At 45.6% G+C, this 25,826-nt stretch overlaps 1 protein-coding gene across 3 annotated transcripts in view; it reads left to right on the forward strand.

The window, feature by feature from the left end:
* FBXW4 (F-box and WD repeat domain containing 4) overlaps positions 1-25,826 on the forward strand; it is an 83,817-nt gene that overhangs the window by 52,796 nt on the left and 5,195 nt on the right. For all 3 annotated transcript variants that reach the window (XM_070363514.1, XM_070363515.1, XM_070363516.1), the window contains exon 6: positions 19,319-19,384. In XM_070363514.1, the coding sequence (XP_070219615.1) occupies positions 19,319-19,384 (66 nt within the window). The remainder of the gene's footprint in view (positions 1-19,318; positions 19,385-25,826) is intronic.

The following is a 25,826-nucleotide window of genomic DNA, read 5'->3' on the forward strand; positions in this document are numbered from 1 at the left end:
GTTGACAAAGTCCTAAGCAGGAGCATGGAGGTGAGGTCTATGGAGAGCCAGGGCTGGGTGGAATTTGGGGGTCTTGGGTAGGTGTGAAGTAGCTGGGAGAGGAGCCGGAATGAGAGGCTGCTCACTGTGTCTGACTCCACCCAGTAACTACCTGTAAGGAGATGGGTCTTTGGAGGAACCCGAAGCTCAAATGCTTGTCATGTTTTGCTTCAAATTTCTTATAGGTATACATAGAGAGAGTGAAGAAGGAAATGGCAACCCACTCCAGTATGTCTGCTTGGAGATATCCCATGGACAGAGGAGCCTGGTGGGCCACAGTCCATGGGGTTACAAAAAGTGGGACATGACTGAATGACTAATATTACTATATATAGAGAGTTAAATAGATAGATATAGATACACATAAACGTGCACATATGTGTCTATTTATGCAATATTTAGTGATGTTTATAACATTTTTATACAACGTATGATATCATTTATTATTTTATGCTCCAGAATGTGGTTGACCATGAATGAGCTTTGGTTTCCTGATATGTAATTTCTGACTAATGACTTCAAATGCCTTTCTAAACCTAGGGCTAGCTTCATTAAAAAGAGAGAGAGAGAGAGAGAGAGAGAGGGGAATTCCCTGGTGGCCCTGTGGTTAAGGCTGAGCTTCCACTGCAGGGGACATGGGTTCAATTCCTGGTTAGCGAACTAAGATCCCACATGCTGTGTGGCATGGCCAAAAGAAAAAAAGAGTTTTAGGAGGACTACTTTATGTATACGTGGGTTTAATTTTACATGTGTGAGTTTTCTGCTTGGTTCCTTCTTCATTTTTTGGAATTTGTCACTCAGAGGGATTTAACAGTGGAATATACGAGATTGCTCTTAGGGTCAGATTTATCTTTCCTTTGGTTTTAGGACTACTGGTCCTGGGTCAAGATGGGAAAGGGATTAAAAAAAGTTGTAACAAAGGAATTGCTGGTGGTTTCAAAGTTTTAATTATGGGTGTGTATATTTTTTAACTTTCAAAATTTCAAACATATACAAAGAAAATAGTAAAATTGACTCCTATATTTTCATCACTATTTCAGTCATTTTGTGTGTCTTTATTCAAGTCAGATAAGTGCTGGGAAAGTATTGTTAGATTGCTTATTTCTCAGACGCCTGGCCCCATAGTTGTTGAAAATGGAAGGGTCTGAGAGTGGCCCAGACTCTGTCCTGGCAGAGTGAGCCTTGTGGTTTCCAACAGAATTTTTACTCTCATCAGTTTGTAAAAAGAAATCCCAGAGGCCCAGTCTCTGAAGATAGGGCTTTCTTCCTTAGAAACTATAACCCCCTGCCTCAAGCAGTATCCTTGTTATCTGCTGTCATGCAGACAGTCTCCCCACCCACCTCTGCATGGAGTGTAATTTTTTTTCCCTGGCACTCTCTTTGGGCCTAAATGTAGGAAAACACGTCATACCCTTTCTGAAGTTCGAGGCCAGACTATGCTGCTCTGGTCATCTGCTCTCATAGGAGGCCTACCAGCTATTGATTTCATGGACGAGGCGTCTCTTCTTGGCTAGCCCTCAAGGTGTCCAGCGGGTGCCTGGCAAAGCCCTTTGCTTATTTGTCAGTGAGGACATTGAGGTGGATGAGAAGCCCAGTGGCTACTGAATTGAAGTTCTATAGCAGTCAGGATAAATTGTTTGTAAGTGACAGAAACCAAATTCCTGTTAACTCGAATAAAACTGGAAATGTTTGGCTCATAAATCCAAGGGCAAAGCTGAGCAATCAAGTAAAGGAAGAGCAGGAGTCCAGCATCAGGAGTCCTGGACCCAGAGCCCACAGTCTGCCAGCACTTAATGCCTCTAGTGCTCATCTCTGTTTCTGGATCTCAGCTCCTTTCTTTTTCCCAGTTGACCAGCTTATTCCAGAGGCTGCCAAGAGCTCCTGAGTTTGGCAGCTCATGGATTAAGTCATGGAGAAGGACTGGCATCCAGAAATCTCACTGGCCCTGCTTGGGTCAGCTGCCTACCCCTTGACTGGTTAACTGGCCAAGGAGGGAGATTATGTAAGAATATAGGAAGTCTCGGAATCAGCTGTGTGGAAGGAGCGTATAGGGCAGACAGAGCAGTTAGTGTCTGCTGTTTTCATAAAGGGCAAATTACTCCTTGACAGCCCGTCCCAAACGTCTAGGTGATGGCGCTAGTACGTATGTGGATGGTAGCAGCTTAGCACCTTGGCCGGCAGCTCTCACGGTCAGTCAGTCTGGAGGGAACTGTGGCATTATTGGCTTTCACCTCCTCTTTCTCACTTCATTACTGCTCTGCTGATTAGACATTCCTCCCTCTGTAAGCTGTTGATGGTGTCCTTAGAAAAATCTGCCACTTTTCTCACGTGTTCATGGGGGAAAAACCGGACTGCAGACACATGAGGTTGGACAAATGTGCAGTGGCCCAGGACCCTTCCAGTGGGGCAGAGAGAGACGGGAGCCGAGTCCTGGGATGGCACAGACCTGACTGGGCCGCCTCCGGAGGAGAACGACTAGCAGGCGGCCAGAATTAGACTCCAGGACTTCAGCGGAACAGGATGGAACACACAGACTCCCGCCTCTCTCTTCTCAGTGCCATTGTCTAGAGGGCAGGAAATCTTGGAGAGGAGCAGAGTTCAAGGTCAAGATTGCTGGTGCTGCCCACTAATCTGGAAATAAGGAAGTCCCTTGGGATTTCACCTTCCTGAGAAGCCCTGTAATGAAAGACTTGCAGAGAAGGACCTCAGTATTCTTACTTTTCTCCTATCTCTAGCTGTGTAATTTTTCCTCCTCCCCCTGTACAGTAAGCCTCAGTCTGTGCCAACCTGAGGACTCTGGGGCCCTTAGTGTCTCTCATCACAGGGAAGGAGTTGACATGAGAGTTATTGCTTAAATCTGCACACCAGGGTTTACTGGTGGACCTCCTCTACAATAGAGACTTTCTTGAGGAATCAGTTTTTCCTCCTGTGTACATAGACATAGTCCTCTCCTTTCTTCTTTTCATGGATCCCATTTCTATAGCCCTGTTGTGTATAGTTCATGATGCATAGCAGGCCCTACTGGTCTGTCCACCTCCATGATAGAAGGAAAATTCCCTTCCCACTCCTTGACCACTCCTCCATCACCAGTAGCCTTCGGGGGTAATGGTGGAAAATGCCACAGCAATCAGGCTAGGTGGAGGAGTACAGAGCTTCATCTCCACTTCTCCTCTCCCTTTTTGATGGAAGAAAAGTGGTCCAATGATGCAGATGGTAGTAGTGAATCCATAAATCAACTCTCACACACTCTGTCTCCCTTCTTCTCAGCTTACTTGATGTCACTGTGGGCCTCTCTTTGGAAAGTCATTAGGGCCTCTTTCGTTTTAAGCTCTGTCAGAGTTATGAGGCCAGGGGATGAGGAATGCCATGCAGTCAGGCGATAGGTAGTGTGGGTGGGCTCTCTTGCCCTTTGATTCCTCAGAGAGAGCCTCTTTCTAGAAGGTCTTGATTATACTTTGATGCTTGCCACATGAAAATACCCCACATTGGTGCTTATGTGATGTTGAGAATAAAAATAAGAACCAGGCCAATCAGTCTCTAGGGAATGCCATTGCTGGGCTTAAATGTGACCGTGGGTCAAGGACAACACCACAGAGTCCTCTTTGACCTGTCCTCATCTCTCTTCTCTCTTTGTGTTGTAAACACTTAATGTTCCTGCCTACATCTGAAGTAAGTCTGAGTTTCAGGGTCCCTCTGTGGTTTGTTAACATGGGCATGTTTAGGAAGAATCAGATTTTAAAATGAAACTGTTGAGTTGGTATCTGGTTTATCTGTGTAGCTCTCCAGTTGAGCTCTGTTTTCCTCTCTGGTTCTAGGGGTTCTTGTCTTCCTTCCATCTCATCCCCCTACTCAAATGCCAGCTACTTATGTTTATCAGTTAGTTCAGTCGCTCAGTTGTGTCCGACTCTTTGCGACCCCATGAATTGCAGCATGCCAGGCCTCCCTGTCCATCACCAACTCCCGGAGTTCACCCAAACTCATGTCCGTCGAGTCGGTGATGCCATCCAGCCATTTCATCCTCTGTGGTCCCCTTCTCCTCCTGCCCCCAATCCCACCCAGCATCAGAGTCTTTTCCAATGAGTCAAGTCTTCGCATGAGGTGGCCAAAGTACTGGAGTTTCAGCTTTAGCATCAGTCCTTCCAAAGAACACCCAGGACTGATCTCCTTTAGAATGGACTGGTTGGATCTCCTTGCAGTCCAAGGGACTCTCAAGAGTCTTCTCCAACACCGCAATTCAAAGGCATCAATTCTTCGGTGCTCAGCTTTCTTCACAGTCCAACTCTCACATCCATACATGACCACAGGAAAAACCATAGCCTTGACTAGACGAACCTTTGTTGGCAAAGTAATGTCTCTGCTTTTGAATATGCTATCTAGGTTGGTCATAACTTTCCTTCCAAGGAGTAAGCGTCTTTTAGTTTCATGGCTGCAGTCACCATCTGCAGTGATTTTGAAGCCCCCAAAAATAAAGTCAGCCATTGTTTCCAGTGTTTCCCTATCTATTTCCCATGAAGTGATGAGGCCAGATTCCATGATCTTAGTTTTCTGAATGTTGAGCTTTAAGCCAACTTTTTCACTCTCCTCTTTCACTTTCATCAAGAGGCTTTTTAGTTCCTCTTCACTTTCTGCCATAAGGGTGGTGTCATCTGCATATCTGAGGTTATTGATATTTCTCCCGGCAATCTTGATTCCATCTTGTGCTTCATCCAGCCCAGTGTTTCTCATGATGTACTCTGCGTAGAAGTTAAATAAGCAGGGTGACAATATACAGCCTTGACATACTCCTTTTCCTGTTTGGAACCAGTCTGTTGTTCCATGTCCAGTTCTAACTGTTGCTTTCTGACCTGCATACAGGTTTCTCAAGAGGCAGGTCAGGTGGTCTGGTATTCCCATCTCTTTCAGAATTTTCCACAGTTTATAGTGATCCACACCATCAAAGGCTTTGGCATAGTCAATAAAGCAGAAATAGATGTTTTTCTGGACCTCTCTTGCTTTTTCGATGATCCAGTGGATGTTGGCAGTTTGATCTCCGGTTCCTCTGCCTTTTCGAAAAACAGCTTGAACATCTGGAAGTTCACAGTTCACATATTGCTGAAGCCTGGCTTGGAGAATTTGGAGCATTACTTTACTAGCTTGTGAGATGAGTGCAATTGTGCGGTAGTTTGAGCATTCTTTGGCATTGCCTTTCTTTAGAATTGGAATGAAAACTGACCTTTTCCAGTCCTGTGGCCACTGCTGGGTTTTCCAAATTTGCTGGCACATTGAGTGCAGCACTTTCACAGCATCATCTTTCAGGATTTGAAATAGCTCCACTGGAATTCCATCACCTCCACTAGCTTTGTTCATAATGATGCTTTCTAAGGCCCACTTGACTTCACATTCCGGGATGTCTGGCTCTAGATGAGTGATCACACCATCATGATTATCTCATTAGGAAACTTGAAAAAGCAGCAGAGCTTGTTTGGCCTTAGTCTCCCCAGGAATCACCAGACCACGTGGGCCACCTAAGCCCAGAAGATGTTAGCAGCCTGGTGACCCTGTCCTGGAGAAGGCAATGGCAACCCACTCCAGTACTCTTGCCTGGAAAATCGCATGGATGGAGGAGCCTGGTAGGCTGCAGTCCATGGGGTCGCTAAGAGTCAGACACGACTTCACTTTCACTTTTCACTTTCATGCATTGGAGAAGGAAATGGCAACCCACTTCAGTGTTCTTGCCTGGAGAATCCCAAGGACGGCGGAGCCTGGTGGGCTGCCGTCCATAGGATCGCACAGCGTCGGACACAACTGAAGTGACGCAGCAGCAGCAGACCCAGTCCTTGGGCCTGACCACTACCATGATGACAAATGGACTGCCTAGAGGAAAGAGGAAAAAGTGGATCTGTTTTAAAGCTGGAAATAATTCTGTGCTTAGCTAGCCTTAGCACTGTTAGTCATTTGAGTACCTAGTAAGTACGGGGCACTGTGGTGGAGTAAGCCATGGCTTTGACCACTGATAGGCTCCCAGCAGAGTTCAGTAGCTCTCCTGCTTGAAGAAACTGGTTCTTAACCTCTCTACAGAGAAAGTGCTTGTAAAACAGAAGTTTAGGGGGTATATACTATTATATGAGAGCAGAGAGGAAACTGTGGAATTCTCATAGGCAACTGTTTCAGGCCTTAATCACTCAGAAGCCCTCCAGGTGAATGGTCCCTGTCAAAGGGCGTCAGCTAGGTTTAGGAAGGAGCCATGGGACTGTGTGGTTTGTGTGGGGTTCAGAATCACATTGAACTCAGGCACCAGCAAGATGCAGTCCTTTCAGGCAACTTCAAAATGAATATTCTTTGTTATCATCCTCCTTTTAATCTCTCATTTCCTATGTTATTTTTTAGATAAGTAATATATAAATATGTTCCATTTGTAAAAAGCTTAAAAATATGTAAATTATAAAATTATATAAAAATATATGAGAATATTAAAAAGGTTCTTTTTCTGTGGCCCTTCCCCTCATTCTTCTCCTTTTTGTAGGAAGTCTGTAGATGTCACTCCAGATCTTTACACAAATACATGGTTTTGCTCAGTTTTAGGCTCACAATATGCATGTATTCTGTAACTTGAATTCTTCCTCTGGGACCCATGTGGCTCAGAGGTCCTTTGATGTCAGAATGCATTCTTTTTACTGCTGCATTGTAATTCAGAAAAATATGGTTGCACCGTTGTTTACTTAGCCATCCTGCTATTGATGAACACTTAGGTTATTTCCAGTGGTTTGCTATTACAAATAGTGCCTCAGGAAGCATCTGTTTACTTGCCTATTTGTGCATATAGTAAGATATTTTTCTAAGGAAGATACTTAGGAATAAAGTTGCTGGATTGAGGGGTAAGTACATTTAAAAGTTTTTGGATGCTGCCTAATTGCCCTCCACTTGGACTGTATCAGATTCAGTTCAGTTCAGTCGCTCAGTCGTGTCCGACTCTTTACATACCCACAAACAGTATATACATATGTATTTCCTCTTATACTTATCAGTACTGGATAATATCAGATTAAAATTTTTTTTTTGTTTCTCTGGAGGGTAAAAAATGATATCCAGTTCTGGTAGTGAGTATAGAATAGTGATTAAAAACTGGACTCTGGAGCCCAGCTGGCTGAGATCAAATCACAAGTCTTCCCACCTGCTAGCTATGTGACTTGGTGAGTTACTTAACCTCCCTATTCCTTAATTTCCTCATCTGTGAAAGGGGGATGATAATGGTAGTACATACCTCATAGTGACTTAATTTTTTTGTTCTTATGGAAAATTTCAAAATATGCAAAAGTAGAATAATTAATCAATTCTTGGCCAATTTTGTTTCATCAATATTGCTCACACACTTTGCCCTCCAATATTATTCTGTAGCAAATATCAGGCATATAAGTAAATATTTCAGTGGATAGTCTAAAAGATAGTGATGGTTTTAAAATGTGATTATAATACCATTATCATATCTAGAAAAATATCACCAAAAATGTAGAATGTGGGTTTGTTGGGCTTTTTTGCCACCCTGTCTGGCATGCTGGATCTTTGTTCCTCTAGCCGGGGAAGGAACTCATGCCCCCTGCAGTGGAAGCCTGGAGTCTTAACCACTGGACCCCCAGGGAAGTCCCTGTAGGAATGTTTTGAGGGTTAAATGAATTAATTATATAGTACCTGGTGTGTGGTAAATGCTCTAGGTATTTGCAGCTATTTTTCATTGTTTTCTGATTTGCAAATCTTTGATTACTAGGAGGGTTAACATTACTGCATGTTTTTTTTTTGCCAGGTATATTTTTTTTGCTATGTATTACTTACTGAAAATTTGTGCTCATTCATCTGTTTTTTCCCTCTATGGTTTATAGAATATCTTTGTATTTTTGGGGTATTAATCTTTTGACTACTACATATATTTGGTAATTCCTTTCAGCCTGTTGTTTACAGTGTCTGCTGTTGGGTAGTTTTTTGTAATTTGGAGATTAGTTCTGTCATCTCTGCCCTATGGCTTCAGAGTTTTGTCTTATGAATGCCTTCACTACTTCGAGATTATAAAACTATTTTACCTATATTTTCTTCTAACACGTTTATGGGTTTTTGTGTAGTTTTTAAAAATGTTTATGTCCTCAATCCATCTGGAATTGATGTCTGCTGTGAGTTAGGGCTCTAATTTTATTTTTGCCAAATGCATGTCCTATGGTTTCTCTACCATTTATTGATTAGTTCATCCTTCATCCACTGCCTTTAAATGCCACATTTAGGATCTGCTGATTCCCTACAAATATATGGGTATGATTCTGGATTCTTTATTCTGATTCATTGATCTAGTTGTCTATTCTAGCACTGATATTTAGTCAAGTGATTTGTTTCTCATTGTTCTTGTAAAAATATTTCTTAGCTCTTCTTGTTTTCTCTTCCCTATGAATTTTAGAATCAACTGATTAAATAAAAAATCTTGTTTGGATGGGACTGTATTGAATTTATGGGCTAATGATGGGAGAACTGACAGTTGGAGACTTCTCATCCAGGAACATGATGTACCTCTCCACTTACTCAGCAATTCTGTGTCCATTAGTAAAGGATATAGTAGAGTTTTTTTCATATGGGGCTGTCTTAGTTTTTTGTTTCTTTTTGTTTCGCTTTTTTTGGTTAGATTTATTCTTGGCTATTTTACAATTTCTTAATTCTTTTTTGCAAATGGATTTCTAATTTCATTTTGTTTGGTGATTGCTGGTGCATAATAGTTTACATCTGTGGGGATTTGCTGTGTGCCATACATTGCTCTAAGCATCTTATCCCATATAATTTTCTCAGTAAGTCCTAATATTTCTGTTTTATTGTTAAAGCAACTGGGCTTTGTAGCACAGTTAGTTGCTCATTCAAGATCCCATGGTTACCAGGTGGGAGAGCCAGCAGTCCTGAGCCCCCACTCCTTTCTCTCTCTCTGTCTCTCTGTCTAATATGTATTTATTTGGCTGTACTGCACCTCAGCTGCGGCTCATGAGATCTTCAGTCTTCATTGTGTGCGAGATCTTTAGTTGCAGCGTGTGAACTCTTAGTTGTGGCATGTGGGATCTAGTTCCCTGACCAGGGACGGAACCCCGCCCCCCACAGCTGAGTTGTAGAGTCTCAGCCACTGGACCCCCAGGGAGTCCCTACTCTCCCTTCCACTGTCATACACAGTGTGCCATCCACCTCATCCTGCTCTGAAATTGGTTGCAGTACTTTTAGTTGAATCTTTTGGATTTTCTAGGTAGACAGTTTTAGTGTCCACAAATAACGACCATATGTATTTCTTTTTTTTTCATGCCTCTTGTTAGGTACATAGTTTTGTGGATCTATATTCATCATTTCTCAGGAAGTCTGACCCAGTTAGTTTTTCCTTTAGCACTGGAATATAGTGCCATTTCTTCTTGGGGGTGGATGGGAGGCTGTACAGATAGAAAAGAGAGTGTAGAAACGTCTCCAACGTGTCTTGTTAATAAATTCAGTAGATTGAATGTATGTTATTCCATTGTACTGTGAGTCTTTGTTTTTGATGTAGTTAATTTTTTCTGTTAATTCTGCCCTTCCATTGCTCAAGTTTGTAAGTTTCTGTTTCTTGAGTGGAATTGGTGCATTTGGGAAGAGCAGCCTCTATACCTCAAGCCTCCTCTTGTTTAGCCTGGGCCAGGGTCTTATATCCTTGGCCAGGCTGCCCTTTTACCACCGGTTAAAATGGAAAACGAGCATTATGTGTTTCCATAGAGGAATTTCCTCCGTGGGAAAGCAGAAAGCCTGTTCTGTTGCTGTTGTTAGAGTCTTTATTAGGAGGGTGAGCCTGGGGAGCCCCAGCCCCTGGACACTTTGCAGAGCCTGACCTAGGTGGCTTACTTGCACCATCCTATCCGGATGCACATGGGCTGAGAGGGGTCTGAGGGGTGTGTGTGTGAGAGAGAGGAGAGACACACAAGACAGGCAGGCAGATAGACACTGGCTGGGACAGGTGTTCCAGGCCTCTGCCCACAGTGGGAGTCAGGGCCAGTCTTGCTCTCTACTGGCCAGTGCTGAGTTGGGAGAAAGAGGCTAGTGGAGCCCCTCCCTGCTGACCTGCGGCTTTCTGTCCTAACCTTGGGCTACTGATCAGTTCCACAGCTTCAGCCCAAGGTGTGCCAGGGCTGCCACTGCTGACACCTGTTTAAGCAGGCAGCTCATTATCGGGTCCACTTGTCTTTGGCCATGAGTCAGTGGGCAGGAATGTTTGGTTATGTTGTGTTTTCTCTTATAAAATGTAAATAATATACTTTTCCCTTTAAAAAGTAGCACATACTCATTAAAGAAGATTTATAAAATAAAATTTAAAAGAAGAAAGAATTGCTAATTACTCTGTTGCCCACGTGCAGTCACTTGAAGCATTTTAGTGAGTTTCATTCTACTCCTTCCTTTTCTAGTCACAGGCTGTTTTTCTAAAAGTTGAAGTATAACGTTATATTAGTTTCACATATACTACATAATGGTTTGATACTAGAATGCAATGCAAAATGATCTCTATCATAAGTCTAGTTACCATGCATCACCTTACATAGTTACGATTATTTTTTTCTTGATGAGAATTTTTAAGATTTACTCTCTTAGCAACTTTCAGATATGCCACACAGTATTATTAACTGTAGCCATCATGCTGTTTATTACATCCTCATACTTTATCTATTTTATAACTGGAAGTTTGTACCTTTTGACTCCCTTGTTCCATTTCTCCTGTCCCCTACCTCCTCCCCTTTGGCAACTACCAGTCTGTTCTTTGTATCTGTGAACTTGGTTTTTCATTTGTTTTGTTTTGATTCATTTTGTTCTTTCTTATATTGCACATATAAGTGAAATCATATAGTATTAGTCTTTCTCTGTCTTACCTGTGTCACTTAGCCTAATGCCTTAAGGCCTGTCTGTATCACAAATGGCAAGTGGGTGTGAGTCGCTCAGTCATGTCTGACTCTTTGGAACCCTATGGACTCTAGCCTCTCAGGCTCCTCTGCCCATGGTATTCTCCAGGCAAGAATACTAGAGTAAGTTGCCATGCCCTCTTCCCAGTCCCAGGGGATCTTCCCAATCCAGGGATCAAACCTGGGTCTCTTGCATTGCAGGCAGATTCTTTACCATCTGAACCACCAGGGAAGCCTCAAATGGTAAGATTCCATACTTTTTTCTGACTGAGTGGTATTCCATTGTATATATGCACACCACATCTTTTTATCCATTCATCCACCAGTGCACACTTAGGTTGTTTCCATATCTTGGCTATTTTAAATAAGGCTCCAGTGAGCATGGGGGTGCATGTATCTTTTCAAATTATTATTATTTTTAAAAAACAAATACTCAGAAGTGGAATTACTTGATCATATGGTAGTTCTTCCTTCAAGCTAGGCTTCAGCAGTACTTGAATTGAGAAATTCCAGATGTACAAGCTGGGTTTAGAAAAGGCAGAGCAACCAGAGATCAAATTGCCAACATTCATTGGATCATAGAGAAAGCAAGGGAATTCCAGAAAAATTTCTACTTCTGTTTCATTGACTACATAAAAGCCTTTCACTGTGTAAATCAAAACAAACTGTGGTGGAAAATTCTTAGAGATGGGAATACCAGACCATCTTGCCTGTCTCCTGAGAAACCTGTATGTGGGTCAAGAAGCAACATTTAGAACCTTACACAGAACAACTGACTGGTTCAAAATTGGGAAAGGAGTACAGCAGGGCTGTATATTGTCACCCTGTTTATTTAAATTATATGCAGAGTGCATCACGTGAAATGCCGGGGTGGATGACTCATAAGCTAGAATCAAGATTGCCAGGAAAAAGATCAACAACCTCAGATACGCAGAGGATAACACTCTGATGGCAGAAAGTGAAGAGGAACTAAGGAGCCTCTTGATGAGGGTGAAAGAGGACAGTGAAAGCTGGCTTAAAACTCAACATTTAAAAAAATGAAGATCATGGCATCTGGTCCCATCACTTCATGGCAAATAGAAGGGGAGAAAGTAGAAGCAGTGACAGATTTTCTCTTTTTGGGCTCTAAAATCACTGCGGATGGTGACTGAAGCCATTAAATCAGAAGACATTTCTTTCTTGGAAGGAAAGCTGTGGCAAACCTAGATAGCATATTAAAAAGCAAAGACATCACTTTGCCAATGAAGGTCCATATTGTCAAAGCTATAGTTTTCCCAGTAGTCATGTACAGATGTGAGGGTTGGACCATAAGAAGGCTAAGTGCCGAAGAATTGATGCTTTCGAACTGTGGTGTTGGAGAAGACTCTTGAGAGTCCCCTGGACTGCAAGAAGATCAAACCAGTCAATCCTAAAGGAAACCAACCCTGAATATTCAGTGAAAGGACTGATGCTGAAGCTGAAGCTCCAATACTTTGGCCACCTGATGCAAATACTTTTCCACAGGTGCCTCATTGGAAAAGACTGATGCTGGGAAAGATTGAAGGCAAAAGGAGAAGAGGGAGGCAGAGGATGAGATGGTTGGGTGGCATCACCAGTTCAATGGACATGAACTTGGGCAAACTCTGGGAAGTAGTGAGGGACAGGGAGGCCTGGCACGCTACAGTCCGTGGGGTTGCAGAGTCAGACATGACTTAACAACCGAACAACAAATGGTAGTTCTATTTTTCACTTTTTTGAGGAAACTTCACATTGTTTTCCATGGTGGCTGCACCAATTTACATTCCCACCAACAGTGCATGAGGGTTTCCTTTTCTTCACACCCTCTCCAGCAGTGGCTATCTCTTGTCTTTTTGATGACAGCCATTCTAACAGATGTGAAGTGATATCTCATTGTGGTTTGGATTTGGATTTTTCCTGATGATTAACAATGTTTAGAATCTTTTGATGTGCCTGCTAGCTATCTCTATGCCTTCTTTGGAAAAATGTTTGGGTCCTCTGCCCATTTTCTAATCAGATTGTTTGGCTTTCTGCAGGGGAGTTGTGTGAGTTCTTTATATATTTTGGTTATTAGCCCCTTATTGGATATATGCTTTGCAAATACATTCTGCCATTCATTAGGTTGCCTTTTCATCTTGTTGATGATTTCCTTTCTTTTGCAAAAGTCTCTTAGCTTGATGAGCTCCCACTTGTTTATTTTTGCTTTTGTTGCTTTTGTTTTGGAGTCTCATACAAAAAATCATTGCCAGGAGTGGTGTCACTACTAGGTTTTCTTTTTAGGAGTTTTATGGTTTCAGGTCTTACATTCAAATCTTTAATCCATTTTGAGTTAATTTTTGTGTACAGTATAAGATAGTTGTTTCATTCTTTGGCAAGTGGCTATCCAATTTTCTCAACACTGTTTATTGAAGAGACTGACCGTTCTCCCATTGTGTATGCTTGCCTCTTTTGTAGTTAAAAATAATTAATTATTCTTTAGTTCGATCAACAAAGTTGTATTTAACTTCCCCACTCAGCTATTTTAAAATAGTTCCATTAATGCTGCTTGTACCCTACTTTTTTTTTCTTATAAAACATCTTGTCTATATTCTTTGGGAATATCATTTTAAATGTCTGTTTAATATTACATTAAGTAGATAGACCAGCATTTATTCAACATATTTTTGGTCTTGACCCCTTGAAGACAAGGCACATCCTTCTTTCCCTGTTAATCCATTTTGGTTCAATCACCCATGAAGTTGGGCTAACCTTCTTCTGAATTTTTGTTTTCTGTCTGAAGCATCTCTTTGAGGTAATGGTATGCCAGATGCTATGTGAAATGGACCTTCTTTTTATTTGCCTTAAACTTTACTCATTCAAGTTTCAGAGAGGCATCTTGGTCTTGTTATCCTTTAGTTTGGTGAACGAAGTTGTGTTTACCTTCTCCTCTGTGGTTAAGCTTTAGTTCTGGGCACTCCCTCCCCAGCCTTGATAGGCAGGCACTGCTATAGATGGTAGGCCCCACATTGTGCTTCTGACCCCATCACTGATGGGACACTCAGCCTTCTGGTCTGTAGAGAGCATTCAGGTGTATGTACCCCCACTGCAAGGTGGATGTTTGCTGATGAGAACAAGATTTCTTTGTCTCTCTTTTTTGTTCCTTCCCAAATAACATCTATTTCCCTTCCCCTGGGGTGCCCTGTTGACTGGATCTTGGGAACTGGCTGCCTCATCCTTCACCTGCCCAGGACTGTGTCTCTCCTCTTCCTGACTTCTGTTGACCTCCTGTTCCCACTCCGCTGGTCCCTCCCTCACAGTGCTGTCACTGCACTTCTGCCTCTGGCCTAGCCTCACCCGATGAGTTTGTGTGACCTTCGCACTGCATTCATGCTTTGGGACTTAGCCGCTATAATGATGTCCATGGCGCAGGTTAGCAGATGGCGGCAGCAGCAATGAGACCTGACATGTTCTAATGACTCTCTTCTTCCCACCCTTGCTGGCCGAGCTGATGGAGGGGCAGGGGTTTCCTTGAGGCGTTTTAGGAGGGGGCCAAGGGAAATCGGGGGGCACCCAGGTGCCGATGAAGCCTGTGACCTTTGCTGCTATAATATCAGTGTTTCACAAGCAGGGCGGTTCGGGAGCCCACTTGCAGCCCATCAAAAATTGATTTAATTGCAATTTTTCCTCCAATTAGGAGCACTGGAGCCTGACTAATTGGAGTAATAGAGAGTAATAAGGCTCAGATAAAAAGCCTTCCTCGGCGGCCTTTGTATCTCGTGTCAGTGCCTGTCAGAGGTCAGAGAGCTTGCATATTCTATTAGGCAGCCCGGCCTTCATTTGTACAAATTAGTTTACCCAACAGTAATTAAAATGCCAATGCGGGTTGAAGAGAACTGAATACACTTGATGGGCATGTTGGTGAATGATGTGACAGCTCTGGTGGCCTCCCTTGCCAAAGTGTGTCAGCCCAGCTCAGAGGCGGCTGGGGCCTGGGCCAGCTGGGCAGCTCCAGGCCAGCCACGGGGCACAGCTGCCGAGCACACCCTTCTGCTGCCCCTCCTCAGAGCCCCTCCATCGCTCCTTTCTTCTCCCAGGTGGAGTCATTTGTTCACTTGTCCATTCGTTCATTCAATAAGCATTTGAGTTGTCAGTATGTGGCAGGCATTATACTAGGTGCTGGGGAAAGAACTTATGGGGCACAGGGTGTAAAATCACTTGGGCTCTGGAATTAAGACTGCTGCTGCTGCTGCTGCTGCGGGTTCAAATTCTAGTCCCACTGGTTGCTCCATGTGTGAGCAAGATCAAGGTTGTTACTTCTCTGTGTCTCAGTGTCCTCGTCTGTCAGACATGAGGGAGTAGACAGAGTAGTGCTTTGGAGACTTTGTTTGCAGACTCTAGCACACAGAAAGTGCTCAGTCACTTCCTAGGGTAGTGAAGAGGGTCCAAACAAAGGCAGAGGCAGCATGTATATACCTTCTTTTCACCCTGCCCACACCTGACTGATTTTCCTTCATACTTTCCTCTCCTCTGTTATGTATCTTTGTTATTTTCTATTCCTCAACTTGACTACCAGAACTCCCAACTCTCTTGGTCTCTCTGATGTGAGGGCTCTTATGTCTTCTTCTTGGGCCTATGGATGATCTCTGTGAGGCCAGGTTTTCCTAAGTTGGGACCAGGGGGCCAGTAAGGTAGCTTGGGCATCTGGGCAGGGTGAGACTTCGTAGAGTGGATGAGAAATTGTAGAAGGCTAGCTTCTGATAAGGACTTTCTGGTCCAAAAAGAGAAGAGTTTGTGGAGTCAGAATGACTTTTAGACCCTCAGGGTGAGAGAGTGTATGCATTTGTGTAAGAGCATGTGTGTGTATGTGTGTGCTGACATTTTTAGGTATTGCTGGTTATTGTTACTGCTCAGTTGCTAAGTCGTGTCTGCCTCTTTGTGACCCAATGGACTGTAGCATGCCAGGCTTCCCTGTCCATCACTATCTCCTGGAGTTTTCTCAGATTCATGTCCATTGAGTTGGTGATGCTGTCTAACCATGTCATCCTCTGCTGGCCTCTTCTCCTTTTGCTTTCAATCTTTCCCAGCATTAGGGTCTTTTCCATTGAGTCGGCTCTTCACATCAGGTGGCCAAAGTATTGGAGCTTCAGAATCAGTCCTTCCAGTGAATATTCAGGATTGATTTCCTTTAAGATTGACTGGTTTGATCTCCTTGCAGTCCAAGGGACTCTCAAGAGTTTTCTCCAGCACCACAATTGAAAGCCATCAATCTTTGGCACTCAGCCTTCTTTATGCTCCAACTCTTAAATCCATACATGACTACTGGAAAAACCACAGCTTTGACTATATGAACCTTCGTTGGCAAAGTGATGTCTTTGCTTTTTAATATGCTATCTAGGTTTATCATAGCTTTCCTTCCAAGGAGCAAGCGTCTTCTAATTTCATGGCTACAATCACTGTCTGCAGTGATTTTGGAGTCCGAGAAAATAAAATCTGTCAACTGTTTCCACTTTTTCTCCATCTATTTACCATGAATTGATGGGACCAGATGTCATGAACTTAGTCTTTTGAATGTTGAGTTTTAAGCCAGCTTTTTCACTGTGCTCTTTTACCCTCATCAAGAGGCTCTTTAGTTCTTCACTTTCTGCCATTACAGTGGTATCATCTGCATATCCGAGGTTGTTGGTATTTTTGCAGGCAATCTTGATTCCAGCTTGTGAGTCATCCAGCCCGGCATTTTGCATTATGTACTCTGCATATAATTTAATAAACAGAGTGACAATATATAGCTTTGTCAATGCTCCTTTCTTCTCATCTGTTATCTGGTTGTGCTTCACTGTACAACTTCACTGTACCAACACTGTGTCGTGTGTTATTCAGGTCTGAGCTTGCAGATTTGGGAATTAATCCTCTAAGAAGCAGAAGGACCCCCTTCACAGCTCCTATGACTAGCTTCCTCTGCTGTGTTGGCTGTGAACTCTGGAAGGCCCTTTCAGTTGAAGTCTGTAGATTTGTTTTGGGCATCTCTTTGGTACCAGACACTGTGCTGGGCACTGGAATACACAAGAGCCACCAGACAGTCCATGATCTCAAAAAGAAGATGAGAAGACAACCCCTCAAATGCCATTTGTCTCGTGCAGGCAAGATCAGGGTGTGGCAGGACTTAAGAGGAAGGCCTGTCAGGCTACTGAGCAGCCAGCAGATCCTGCTTCTGCCTGTTGAGTAGGGCTGACCGTCCCTGTCCCTCAGGGGGCTGACAGTCCCTGTGGTTTGGATGTGAATCTTGGTGAACGTTCCAAGCAGGACCTGGCTCCAAATCTGCTTAACTGCTGCTTACATGGTTGTTTTTGTTTTGTTTTGACTGAGTGTTAAATTTGATTAAACTCTTCAGATCCGATCAGATCAGTCGCCTTAGGCCCTCATAAATGCCAGAGGGACTCTCTACTCTCCCTCCTGTATCTGCTTCCTGCTTTACATGGTTAAACAAGGGAAAAGGGCAGCTTTTGGAAAGAAATGTTCACAGTTGTTATATCCAGGCAATTAAGAAAGATCCTTATGGGCATGAAGGTGAGAGGCATTCCTCCTGGAGGCAAAGGGTGAGGGTCAGGGGTGGGTGGGCAGGAACAGAGGACAGGAATCCAGGGGCAGGGGTTCCCATCGCTGCTGGGAAGTCAGAGCTGTGGAGGCGCCTCCCCTCTTTCTCCATTGACTGACCTTGATGCTAATTTAGGCCTGTGGCCAGTCAGAGGTCTGCCACAGGCCTCCTTAAGAGTCTGTGTGTCTGTGCTGGTGCCCCTCACCTGGCTCCCTACTTCTCAAGTCTGGAGAGCCCTATTGCCTGCATGAATGATTTCTAAGGGCTATTATGTTTCCAACCCAAGGTAATTAGCTTTACCAGTTATTACTGGATTGCCCTCAAGAGAAAAATGTTGGTGGGAGAGGGAAGTGAGGATAACACCTCCTGGCTTTGTAGTTTGGGGCTTCAGTGTCCAGTGGCTGCATACCAGGCTGGGTGTCACCAGGAGCATGACAGAGTGACTGTTTTAGAATACCATTCTAGTTTAGTGGCTACTGGCATGCCTATAGGTTGATAGGAGGCTGGGAAGACTGAGCATGTCCCTAGAGAAGTCTTGATTTGAGGCATGGATGCTCCAGGGTGGTTTATGTGGCCTTTTTGTCTGCCTTGGGTTGAAACATAAACCCCTGCCCTGCAATTTTGATTGTAAATCAGTGGCTTGCCCAGTGCCTGCCCTAACATCTCCTCTATCAGCAACTAGCAGGCCAACCCCCCACCAAGCCAAAGCCATCGGCTTCTCAGAGCCCCAACTGCGGAAATCCATCTCCCCACTGACATGCTTAGGATCAGAGAGCCACAGGTGCTGGGCAGGGCCAGGGCCGATAGGCTGCTGCCCCACAGTGCTAACGTGTCATTAATATGTCCAGGCCCTCCCCCCAAGCCCAGACATGTAGGGACTTGGCCCTTCCCTGCCCCAGGGCTCCTGAGTGACATAACTGCTTTCAGCTCTCTTGTTCCAGTTTAGATTTTCAAGCCCAGTGTTCCTGCAGGCTCCCCCTCCCAACACCTTCCAAATCCTCTGACAAAGGAGTGGTCTGGCACATGGGTTCAAGTTCTAGTCCTAGGACTGTGGCCAGCCTGGCTCATTGAATGGATTCTTCTCACTGGGTTTGGGCCTCCACTTAAAATGAAACTGCAGATTATATATGTTGAACTTTTTAGGGGTTTAAGAGAGGCTCTTAAATATGGGCAATATGGTCAGAGTGTTCCTTCTCTCTCGCCTCTTGGCAGTGTCTGTCATTGTCCTCTAAACTCTGACTTTCATCCCACTCCCACAGCAGTACTGACTGCCCTAGGCCCTCACACTCCCTGCTCTCCCACCCTCACCTTTTCATGCCATCACCTGCCTTTCATCATTGGCCTCTTCTCACTTTGGTGCCTTTATGCCTGCCCTGTGCTTGTATCATGTTGCCATATTCCCCAGCTCTTACAACCTTCAGTAAAGCCGCCCAGCCTCCCTCACCGCTGACCAGGGTAGCAGCTTCCAGCGCCCAACAACCTGTTATGGGGAGAAGTTGGTGTTCATACAACTGAAGACCAACAGGCTTGCTCTCCCTTGGCCTCAGTTGCAAATCTAGAGATCCATTCTTATGCTGCCATTGAACCCGTGGGTCCTCTGGCCAAGCAGCTCTGGGAGGTTACAGCCGTCACTCTAATTCCATATGGTTTCCCACAACTTCTCTGATGGCTCTCCTGGCTGCTTCTCTCAGCTTGGCTTAACCTCATGGTACCCTGGAGAATGAGCACAGCACTTCCAATTGTGTAGCCATTTCCGCCACAAGTTCTGACAAGCCAGACCTGACTCTGCTCTCCTTTTGTTTGGCAGCTCCTTTGTGACAGGGACGGCTTGTTGTGGGCACTTCTCACCCTTAAGAATCTGGGACCTCAACAGGTAAGAGATTCCTGAGCCCACCATGGCTTCCAGGGTGGGTGGGGCTGGAACAGCTGGGAGGCCAAGGAAAGAGCTGCCCAAGCCAGCCCATTTCAGTTGCCTGAGTGGTCCAGGAGGAGGTTGAAAGTAATTAAAAAAAACTGAGAACGTGTGCCCACACAAAAGCCTATATACAAATGTTCAATAGCTTGATCCTCAACAGTCAAAAAACAGAACAGCCCAAATGTTCTTCAGTGGGTGAATTCTGACTGATGGGGAAAGAAAGTTTGGTATATGCATGCCAGAGAACACTACTGAGCAAGAAGGACAAGAACAGTACTGACACATGCAGCGACTTCTGCGACTCTCAAGGGAATTACGCAGCATAAAGGGAAAAACCTCCAAAGTCCGCACAACCCGACTGGCTCCACTGTGTCACCTTCTCACATAAGATCAATTGTTAGCTTATGGAAACTGTTGAAGTAATTTATAATAGGTGCCTAATTTCATGTAGAACTTATGATAACAGTTAGGATTTATGATACTTCTCTAAGGAGTGCCTTACTGTGTGGCTATAAAAAATTTTATCTATCCTTAGAGATGATTTTTCTAAAAGAAATTTTAGAAGTGCCCACAGATCCTTAAGAAGAACAATAAAGAACAGTTAAAATACACCTAGGTTTTATTTACAATTCTCTGCCTTGGCAGGCTTGACACATTCCCATCTGATTACCTGCTATTCTGTGTTTTTTTTTTTTTTTTAACTTTTCATTATTTTAGATTAATAGGAAGTTACAAAAGTAGGAAGGCAAGGTACCTGTGTAACATCTTATATAATATCAAACCTAGCAAGTTGGTAGGTACAGTTGGTACAGTCTACAGACCTTTAACTGATTCTACTTATTTTGTGTATATAAATTTCTTTGCAGTTTTATCCCATGTGTAGAATCATGTGACTACTGCCCCAATAAAGATACAGAACTGTGCTGTTCATTAGCACAAAGACCCCTCCTATACACCTTCATAGCTGCACCCATCCTCTGCCCCTCCCTCTTGCTCCTAATCCCTGGCAAACCACTTAGGTGTTCTTCATCTCTGTAATTTCGTTATTTTGAAGGTATTATATAAATGAAATAATGTATGTAGTATATACGTAATATGTAATCTTTGGAGGTTTTTCCCTTTATGCTGCGTAATTCCCTTGAGTCACAGAAGTCGCTGCGTGTGTCAGTACTGCTCTCGTCCTTCTTGCTCAGTAGTGTTCTCTGGCATGCATATACCAAACTTTCTTTCCCCATCAGTCAGCATTCACCCATTGAAGAACATTTGGGCTGTTCTGTTTCTTGACTGTTGCGGATCAAACTATTGTGTATAGGCTTTTGTGTGGGCACATGTTCTCAGTTTTTTTAATTACTGCCTGGGAATACAATTGCTGGGTCATTTGGTAAGTATGTGCTTAGTTTTTTTACCTGCCAGCCTGTTTTCAGTATCTTACCACTTTATGTTCTGACTCCAGTATCTGAGAGATCTAGTTTCTGCACGTTTCCAACAGCATCTGGTAGTGTCACTAGTTTTTATTTGAATTATTTTAATGGATGTGTTACTTGTGGTTTTGATTCAAATTTCCCTAGTAGCTAATGCTGTTGAACATCTTTTCATGTGCTAATTTGCCCTCTATAGATTCTCTTTGGTAAAATGTCTGCTCATGTTTGCCTATCTCTGACTAGATAGTTTGCTTTTTCACTGACGAGGTCACAGAGATAGGCATTTCTGCTGAAAGTCAGTTTTATTTAGTCACGTTGTTGGGTATGCTTGGCATCAGTACTGACCCAGGCCTGGGATGGTAGACGAGCTGGGGCAGTGAGGGTGTGCACCACCCCACTGTGGTCCAGCTGTATCCTGAAGGCTGAGTAACCTTTGAATGGTCTCTTCTGCCTGTGGTTGCCGTGGTGGGGGTATGTTGGGGCACAGATTAGTGGTCAGAATGGAGTTCTAAGGCACCAGCTCCTTCAACAGCATTCTCGTATGAAACCCCTAGACCTCACTAACACTAAACACTGGCCTTTATAGAACCCAGAAAGGACCCAAGTGAGAATGGGTACAAGACAGCTATGGCCTCAGTTCTCACTGGAGCCAGACAGCAAATAGCCACTGCACCCTCTGGCCAGCCTGAGGCTAGGCTGCCCTGGGCATTGCTTGGCTTCACCTGCCTTCTCTCTGGCTCCCAGACTCCTCTCCTCACCACTGAGGAGCCAGGCCTCACTTAAACACCTCTTCCGTCCTCAGGGAAGCTTGAGGACCAGTGGTGCAGGGACTGAAGGGGAATATGCCCTGATGGAGGCATCCACTTTTGGTGGGAGGAAATGGATGGACAGGACAACTGTCTGTAGCTTCTTTCCCAAAGAAGCCCAAGCAGATAATAAAGCCATGTAGAAAATAGGATTAAGGTAATGAACAGGCAGGACAGAGTTTGATCTTTCAATAACAGCAAAGCCTGACTGACAGGCCAATCTGGAAGGTGGAGCAGCATCGAAGGCAGGACTCGGTGGCGGGGCGGTGCTCAGTGCTGGGTGGATTCTTTGCTTTTAACCTGTCACCACTGAAACCTGAGGAGGGCCGGGATTTTCTTTTATGTGTGTGCTCAGCCTGGGGGGAGGAGCACTGGAGGGCAGTTTTGCTCAGAGCATGGCCCCTCCAGAGGCTGCCCTTAGGGTGGTGGTGGGGGCTGGGACACACCTCAGAGGCATAGGCACCTGCTGGGCACCAGCGTGCCCTCATCCATCTGTGCCTCAGGAATGGGTCCTCAGGCAGCCTAGGCTGCTTTTCAGTGTCTGAGGACCTCTTTCAATGTCATCATGGCTCCCTCAAGCCCTCTGTGCCTCAGGATTCCTAGAGCCTCTGTTCTCCCTCTGAGGGCACGAGGAAGCGAGGTGCTAGCTGGAGCATACCGGTCTGAGAGCGGCTGTGGGCACCACGACATTGCCTGGATGGCAGGGAGCTTGGCTGTCCCCAACTCTTCTTCCTCTCCTGCCTCTCTCTCAGAGCTGTGGACCATGGGCTGGGCCCAGCGGCAGGGGACTTCTAACCTGTGTAAACCAGATGGGAAGAAAGATAAGAGTCCTTCCCCCAGTTTGGATGTGCTGGCGTGTTCCTGTTTCCAAGGGTTGATGGTGTTCAGGCCATCCCTGGCCCCCAGGAGCTGTATCTTGACCCTGCCACTCACCCGCCACTGAGGTATTCCTAGTTAGGCCCTGCGGAACTGTGCCAAAGTCATCCTGTTCCTGACCTTGAGTCTGGAGAAATGAAGGCCCATGTAGTGTTCTCTGTCTGCATTTGCTAAGGACCCTTGGCTCTGCCCCAGGAATGGTGGTGTCTGTGTGGGGCACACCTCCTGCTGCTGGAAGACCCTGGGGTGGGTGGGGGTTCTGATTGGCCTGACATCACACACAGAGCTTCCCCTGGCTCTGTCCTTACCAAGGTGCATTTGAGCTGGATCTAGCCTTGGTGCCCTGAGATGAGGCAGTGGGGACGTGGGCACCAGAATGGAGAGGCCTGAGGTCTCACTCGGCTCTGGAGATTTCCCAGGGGGCCAGCTGTAGCTCCAAGCCAGCCAGGAACTGCTGGGTAAGGAAGAAAGGAGGGGTGGGTTTTGGTGCCTTGGCTCCTCCTAGGGTATTGAGGGTTTGAGTCCTTGGCTAGGTAGTGCACTGCTCAGTATGTGTGTGACTCACACCCCTGCATAATCCCACCTCATCTCCCCTTCTTCCCCTTCTGGCCAGCATCATCCCTGGTGCCCCATGACTCCTCCATTTCCATCCTAAAGCCCCTAAGTCTCCTCTTTCTCAACAGAGGCAGGGGCAGAGAAGCTTCTCACATATTCTGACAGACACCATGTATTTTTCCCTTGGGCTTCTGCTCTACTACCTGACCCCTGTGCCTGAAATACCCCCTCTCTGCCTACTGAAACACTGCTCGTTCTTTAGCATGAATAGACCTCTACCACGAGGCACTCCCTGATCCTCACCCCTGTGGCTGGAGATGGTGACCCTTAGAGCATTCATGGGGTCACCCTGTGGGCCACCACGTGGCCTGGAACTTATCTTGGAACCCTGGACCGAACATGGGAGATACATGTCACGGCATCCTACAGCATTGGAATGACAAAGGGTGCCCGGCTACACCCCTTTCTGTCTGCAGAAAAAACTGGGGTCCTGACTTCAGGCTGGGCCACTCTGAGGGCACTGTTAGTGCCCATCCCGCCCAGGTGTGGATTTGTCTCTGCCCCTGACCCTCCACCTGGGGCGGGGGGCCTGGTCCTCAGTCAGGGTGATTATGGGAATTGCCCCTCTTTAAGTATGTGCCTTCTCCTTTGAAAGTATTACTGACAGCTTTTTTCATTTTCTTTTTTCTTTACCTCTTTAAGGAACCCTGTAATTTCTTTCTCTTTCTTTCTTTTTCCCCCCACCCCTTTCCTTTTTCTTTCTTGTCCCCTCTGTCCCCCTGAACTCTTTGAAATTGGCTCTCTGCCTGCTGACACCAAACTGATACTTTGCGTTTCACTTCTCCTTATCCCTTTATGGCAACAGATGTTGAAATTTTGTATCCTTTTATCTGCCCGGCTGCCCCTTCCTGTAATTCCGGTCCTCTTGTTAGCAGTACAAAGTGGGCTGCCTGGCTGCCTGGCCTTTGAGCCATTGTGTCTGAACACGTGTGCGCAGGCGGGTGCTGGAGTTGTGCACGCGCACACACGTGCATGTGAGGGGCCTGTGCTTGGAAAGGGCCCTTCCCACTCACTGGACAGGGCTGGGGCCGGCGAAGCCTTAGTGGGCTTCTCCTGGTCTCCACGGTTCTATCTGGGACCTCGGTTACAGAACTGAGGTTGCCTCCTAAAGTCTCTCACCCTCCTCACCAGAGGGCTGGACAAGGACGGCCACTCCTGCCCCTCACCCTCCAGCAGTGAGCACCTGGAGGCCCGCGGTGGTCAGCTTATTCCCTTCACATACCCACACCTCCCGCCAAAGCAGGTGGCCCAGGCCTGCACCTCTGCAGTTGTTGGTCCTTCACCTGTGCCATCTCCCATCTTCTGTCCCTGCCGGTCACTCACTGCAGAAATGTCCTTTTATAAGTCCCCTTAGTAAACTCCCTTTTATCTCTCTCCTGGTACCAGCCAAGCCACCCCCTGTATTGTCAGTCGGGTAGATGAGACTTGTTTCCCTCCATGGAGGAAGGGAGCATGTCCCTCCCTGCCCAAGTCTCAGCTCACATCTCCCTGCAGTCTCCATTAGGCACAATGACTTGTGTACAGAAGGCGCTTAGTAAATGACTATTGATCAAAGAAAGGAAGAGGAGAGGGTGGAAAGAAAGGAGGGCACACTGTCCTATTTTCTCAGTGACCATGTTAGGCCCAGCTTGTATTACACCTTCAGGGGAAGCGAAGGTAAGGTAGACTGTCACTCTTCCATCCTTTCGTTTCAGAAGCCATTGTTTTATTTTTGTGGTTGCACATACTGGGTGAGGTATCCTCACACCCAAACAGATGCAGGAATTAACACCCACAGAACCTCCAAGGACCTGTGTTCTGTCTAGTCAAAGCTATGGTTTTTCCAGTAGTCATATATGGATGTGAGAGTTGGACTATAAAGAAAGCTGAGTGCCAAGAACTGATGCTTTTGAACTGTGGTGTTGGAGAAAACTCTTGAGAGTCCCTTGGACTGCAAGGAGATCAAACCAGTCCATCCTAAAGGAAATCAGTCCTGGGTGTTCATTGGAAGGACTGTTGCTGAAGCTGAAACTCCAATACTTTGGCCACCTGATGCGAAAAACTGACTCATTGGAAAAGACCCTGATGCTGGGAAAGATTGAAGGCAGAAGGGGACGACAGAGGATAAGATGGTTGGGTGGCATCACCGACTCAATGCACATGAGTGTGAGTGAAGTTCGGGAGTTGGTGATGGACAGGGAGGCCTGGCGTGCTGCAGTCCATGGGGTCGTAAAGAGTCGGACACGACTGAGCGACTGAACTGAACTGAACTTCCAGGGAGCAGCATCAGGAACCCAGTGTGTTAAGAGTGGCTGGAAATGGCGTGGGGGCCACGGGCATTCTTACATGTGGGTGAGGCAGTAGAGCCTGGGTGTCTTATCTCAGGGTGGTCAGCACAGGAGGACTTTGTATGGGTCACCAGGGAGGTGTGTGGAGGCGGGGTGAGGGAGAACACGGGGTGAGGCGGGGCACCTGGCTCCCTGGCCTGTAGGGCCCCGCCTGGGGTGGGGGGCTTCCAGGGACTGCCTCCCTGCGTCCAACTCTGGCCTGGCGCTCAGGGCCTCGCCCAGACAGGGCATCCGGTCTTCAAGGCTAGTAACTACTTCCAGTCAGCTGTCCGACAAAGATGGTGATGGGGGTGGTGGTGCTATTAGTGCCTTATTTAAATTTTTTCCTCCCTGTCAGGAAGTTCCTATGGTCCCT

Source organism: Bos mutus, chromosome 26 (assembly GCF_027580195.1).
Source record: "Bos mutus isolate GX-2022 chromosome 26, NWIPB_WYAK_1.1, whole genome shotgun sequence".
Taxonomy (NCBI): Eukaryota; Metazoa; Chordata; class Mammalia; order Artiodactyla; family Bovidae; genus Bos; species Bos mutus.